The sequence below is a fragment of the Zingiber officinale genome, chromosome 6A, assembly GCF_018446385.1.
Source record: "Zingiber officinale cultivar Zhangliang chromosome 6A, Zo_v1.1, whole genome shotgun sequence".
In the NCBI taxonomy this organism is placed as follows: domain Eukaryota; kingdom Viridiplantae; phylum Streptophyta; class Magnoliopsida; order Zingiberales; family Zingiberaceae; genus Zingiber; species Zingiber officinale.
Window position 1 is genome coordinate 10,359,402 of NC_055997.1, and position 4,822 is coordinate 10,364,223.

Below are 4,822 nucleotides of genomic sequence, written 5' to 3' on the forward strand. Positions count from 1 at the left end.
GTAGCTTGTTCTCCGGACTAGGTCAGAGAGGGCTCGGTAGCTCGTTCTCTGGACTGGATGGAGTCGGAGAGGGCTCGGTAGCTCGTTCTCCGGACTAGGTCAGAGAGGGCTCGGTAGCTCGTTCTCTGGACTGGATGGAGTCGGAGAGGGCTCGGTAGCTCGTTCTCCGGACTAGGTCAGAGAGGGCTCGGTAGCTCGTTCTCTGGACTGGATGGAGTCGGAGAGGGCTCGGTAGCTCGTTCTCCGGACTAGGTCAGAGAGGGCTCGGTAGCTCGTTCTCTGGACCGGACGTGGAAGTCGGAGAGGGCTCGGTAGCTCGTTCTCCGGACTAGGTCAGAGAGGGCTCGGTAGCTTGTTCTCTGGATCGGACGTGGAAGTCGGAGAGGGCTCAATAGCTCGTTCTCCGGACTAGGTCAGAGAGGGCTCGGTAGCTCGTTCTCTAGATCAGGAAGGCTTTAGGTTTAAGGCTGGGAAATTGGATCGGTCTGCTGACCGATCCAGTGATACTATGGGTATCTGGATCGGTCTGCTGACCGATCCAGTGATACACTGGGTCATCTGATCGATCTGGTGACCGATCAGTAACCAAACAGATTGGGAGAAGGAATAGGAGGGATCAGTCGGTGGACCGATCCACTTATGGCCTGATCGGTCCACAGACCGATCAGGGCTTCGCAACCAACTCTCTGTGAGAGTTGGGATCGGTCTGGGGACCGATCAGCCTAGGCCCTGATCGGTCCACAGACCGATCAGGGATTTCCTGGACTGATCAGGCCATAGCCTGAGAGATTCTGGTGGACTTCTTCTTGCTCCTGCGATCTGAGCTTTGCTGAGCTCTCCATTACTGAAGCTTCGTGTGAGCTTCCCTCGGCTGGGTCTCCAACTGAACAGTTGCTGCTGTGGTTGGCATCCTTGAAGTTGCTGCTTCATCAACAGTCGACGAGAAGGCAAGCAAACTAGTGTTTTTACATTCATATTGTTCTTGCCTTCTTGCTGTATTTCTTGTACTCTGATCTTGCTGTTGCAAGAGAAATTGTGGCGAGGTTTCTCCACCCACAAGGAGTTTTCATTAGCCGGTTTTCCGGGGTCTCATCCACCGACGGATTGATAGGATTCGTCCACCTTACGGACACGCCGAGGAGTAGGAGTATCATCTCCGAACCTTGTTATATTGTCGCGTTTGAGGTTTGATATTCTCCCGTTTCGTTTCTATCTTTTATTTCCGCCGCGCTAACTAAAATTGTAGGAAGAAACGTGAATTTGGGGTCGGCTATTCACACCCCCCCTCTCTAGCCGCGTCCGAAGGTCCTAACAATATGTTCGCGGGACCCACCTCGAGCATCGAGGTACCAGGGATCGGGGCAACCCGGTCGCTGGCTGCAGGTGTTGTTGACTAGAGGACTTCTGATTGCCTGGTCAACGCAGAAGACAGCTCACCACTGGGTCATGAGGATGAGGTCAACCTTCCAGACACGTCACACCGGCAAGTCCGTCTTCTCAGCTTCCCGACAGGATCAATGTTCATTATTTTTTATAAGGAATGTAATTCGTGTTATTATAAAATAATAAAAATATCCTACGACCTCTACTGACGATCACCGCACCTTTGTCGGAGTTTGCTGCAACCAACGGTCGTCGCCACCGGCCGTCGGCAACCGACAACCGGCGATGATCGCCGGCGGCGGCAATGGCGGCCTACGGGCGGCAACCGACGGCGGCCGACGGTGGTGGGCGGCGACTGCGATGAACTATGGGTATATTTGACATTAAATTTTAGTTAAACGGTGAGCTCGTAAAGTAATCGGATTACATATTATTTACTTTGTTATTCAGATTACAAATTTTTACTATCTTTTGTAATCCAGATTACATTACATTACAAGTTTAAAATTAAACCAAATAAAATAATCAATCTTATAATATAATTTTGATACGTCACAAGATAGATTACACTTGACCGACGACGGCAAGGAACGGTCGAGTCTACATTGGCCTTTACAGTTATAGAAAATCTGCTTGGGCCTCTGGAGTTACAGAAAGAAAAATGATATGCTCAAGGAAAAAAATTCAAGAAAATGTTCAAGGATAAACACATAAAATAATGAGACCCACAAAAAATAAAATAATGGACCATGACTTTACATGTCTATCTTTCAATTTTTCCTTAAATTTGCATATAATTGCTCTTACAGGAAATTGAAAGTGAAAACAAGCCTTACACTGTAGCTTGAAAGTGAAAACAAACCTCACGCTGTAGCTTGAAAGCGAAAACAAACCTTACGCTGTAGCGAGACCATCAATTTGGAGACTAGATGATAAAAAATGTGCCAATCTGGTGAAGACAATTTATTATTTTTTTAATACCATACATCCATAAGTAAATCCAGAAAATGCTCTGGCGCTCCATCTTCATGACTATTCAATAGTCATAGGCGTGTTCTGAAATTAAATCTAGCGTGGATTATTATATGATAGGAAAATGGTCTGAATTTATGGCGGACATAGGCGGAATGACGTTCCATCGAAAGTATTATTATAGATTTAATTGAAATTAAAACAACACACACGTGGATTTTCAGTAGTTAATGCTCAGCCTTCTAATTCACCCACCCGTACGAGCTTCTTCCCAACGTTATCACCTCTGAAGAGCCCCACAAATGCCGTCGGCAAGCTCTCGATGCCGACGGATACGTCTTCTAGCGAAGTCATTCTGCCGCGGCGAAGGTGGTCGGAGGTGGCGGCCGAGAACTGTTCGTGCAAGTGGAGGTAGTCCAAGGCCAAGAATCCACGCAGCGTGATGCGCTTGTAGATTACGTCCATCAGGTCCGGAGCCGCTCTCTTGCCGGCGTTCGTGTACTCCGATATCGCCCCGCACACTGCCACCCTGCCGAACGGGTTCATGTTGGCCACTGCTGCCTCCAACATGGCGGCGCCGACGTTGTCGAAGTAGATGTCGATTCCTTCGGGAAAGTACCTGTTGCGAAAACAGAGCATCCTAAGTTTCACATGCACCGGGAATCAATCGGCCGGCCGTTAATTGTGAATTGGCGGTACCTTCTCAGAGCAGACTTGAGATCGGCTTCTTCCTTGTAGTTGAACGCGTCGTCGAATCCGAGCTTGCCTTTTAGCAGATCCACCTTTTGCTTGCTCCCGGCGCATCCGACGACATAACAGCCGGAGAGCTTGGCGTACTGGCCGACCAAGCTCCCGACTGAACCCGACGCCGCCGAGACGAAGACCTTCTCTCCCTTCTTCGGCTTGCAAACGTCGTAGAAACCGGCGAACGCTGTCAACCCACTCGTTCCTGTAGCAGTCATCAAAAATTTCGGCGCATCCTTCTTGTGTTCTTTAATCTGGTGCAGATGGAGAGAGTACTCACCCAAAACACTGGCGTAGCACGAAAGAGGGAGATCCTTCGCGTCCACCTTCATCAAGACGGTCCCCGGCCGGACCACCGTGTATTGCTCCCACCCCAGCAATCCTGCCACCACATCACCCTCCTCCAGCTCCGCCCTCCCCGAGGCCACAACCTTCCCCACCCCGTACGCGTCGATCCTCTGCAACAAGAAGAGCGAAGTCGTGAGCTGAGACCAGGCGACGAAAGCGTTACCTGAGCGACTAGTTAGTGGCCACGCAACGCGTGCCTGCTCGGGCTCGATTTGGGCGGCGGCGGGGCAGGTCGTGTGAGACGAACTATAGCGCTTCATGCGGTCGAGCTGGTAGGGGTCGATGGAGAGGTAAAGGTTCTTGACGATGACTTCGCCGGATCCGGGTGCGGGCTGCAGCGGCGTGGTGGAGAGCTCGAAGTCGGATTCCGACGGGTAGCCGTCGACGTGGTGCTTGAGGGAGACGTACTTGTTTACCACTTCCATTGTCCACGGCGCGCTCGATCGCGGTCTCTGTAAACTCTCCTTGCGGATCAATGGTTCTTATGAAGAGATTCCGCACCGGAGCTACGCCGTCGTTGTCTTCCAGCGGAGAGCAGAGGAAGAGAGAAGATTCTTGGTGGTAAGAAAAAATTATGGAAGAATAATTGCACGAGGAAAAGCAGGTAACGTGAACTTAAACATGCTTTTTCATTCGTCAAAATTAAAAATATTTCAGACATATTAGGGCATTCATAATGGCGATATTTCTTTCAAGTATTTATTACTTTATGATCCTATTTTCATATTAGTCTTTAAATATTTTACTATTTAAATTCTTAATTTTCATAATAAAATACTCCATCAATCAAATATTTATAGGTCTCCCTCATTAAATATTACTCTCAAATATTCTCAATTCCACAATCAAATATCTCACAAACTAAATATTTATGGGGCTCACGATCATTTAATTAACTTATATTTAATTTTAATAAAAATACAATATAAGATATATAAATTTAAGTTCATATAAATACAAATATTTTATAAATTTAAAATTGAAATATAGAGATACAAACCATATTAAATTAATAAAATACATAATGATAAACTACAATTAATAAAATAAACATGCAGCAGATAAAATAAACTATAGAAATTAACTACATGTTTAATTTTTTCTTCAGTTGTTCACATATTGCTAGATGATTTTGAAGTTGTTCATCTGTCATGGCTCGTGCATCCATTACGAGGAGTTGATGTGCTTGGATGAGTTGATCCACTTTATTATTGTTATTATACTCTTCCAAATGTGTCATTGATTGTTGCATAGTCTGATTCAATTCATCAATTATGCCTACTCTTTCTTTGCCTTTCCTCTTTGTTGTCTTCTGTCCCATTGGACGAGATCGAATTTCTCTATCATCTATATCAACAGTTGTGTTAGGATTAGA

At 46.6% G+C, this 4,822-nt stretch overlaps 1 protein-coding gene across 2 annotated transcripts; it reads right to left on the reverse strand.

Annotated features, from left to right (window-relative positions):
• Positions 1 to 2,316: 2,316 nt before the first annotated feature.
• LOC121995775 (2-alkenal reductase (NADP(+)-dependent)-like) lies at positions 2,317 to 4,033 on the reverse strand. Of its 2 annotated transcripts, XM_042549542.1 has the most exons (4): positions 3,645 to 4,032; positions 3,380 to 3,557; positions 3,055 to 3,304; positions 2,317 to 2,974 (listed from the first exon to the last, which is right to left on the reverse strand). In XM_042549542.1, exons 1-4 carry the CDS (start codon positions 3,870 to 3,872, stop codon positions 2,590 to 2,592), a joined length of 1,041 nt encoding a protein of 346 aa, XP_042405476.1. In that variant the 5' UTR covers positions 3,873 to 4,032; the 3' UTR covers positions 2,317 to 2,589. The 2 variants fall into 2 exon arrangements, with proteins under 2 accessions (XP_042405476.1, XP_042405475.1); XM_042549541.1 differs by having other exon boundaries at positions 3,380 to 4,033.
• Positions 4,034 to 4,822: the final 789 nt, after the last annotated feature.

Coding starts and splice junctions, on each gene's coding strand:
- LOC121995775 (XM_042549541.1), bottom strand. CDS start 3,872: ATGGAAGTGGTAAACAAGTACGTCTCCCTCAAGCACCACGTCGACGGC. Junction 3,305..3,379: donor GTGCTACGCCAGTGTTTTGG/GTGAGTACTCTC, acceptor TGACTGCTACAG/GAACGAGTGGGTTGACAGCG. Junction 2,975..3,054: donor CTCAAGTCTGCTCTGAGAAG/GTACCGCCAATT, acceptor TTTTCGCAACAG/GTACTTTCCCGAAGGAATCG.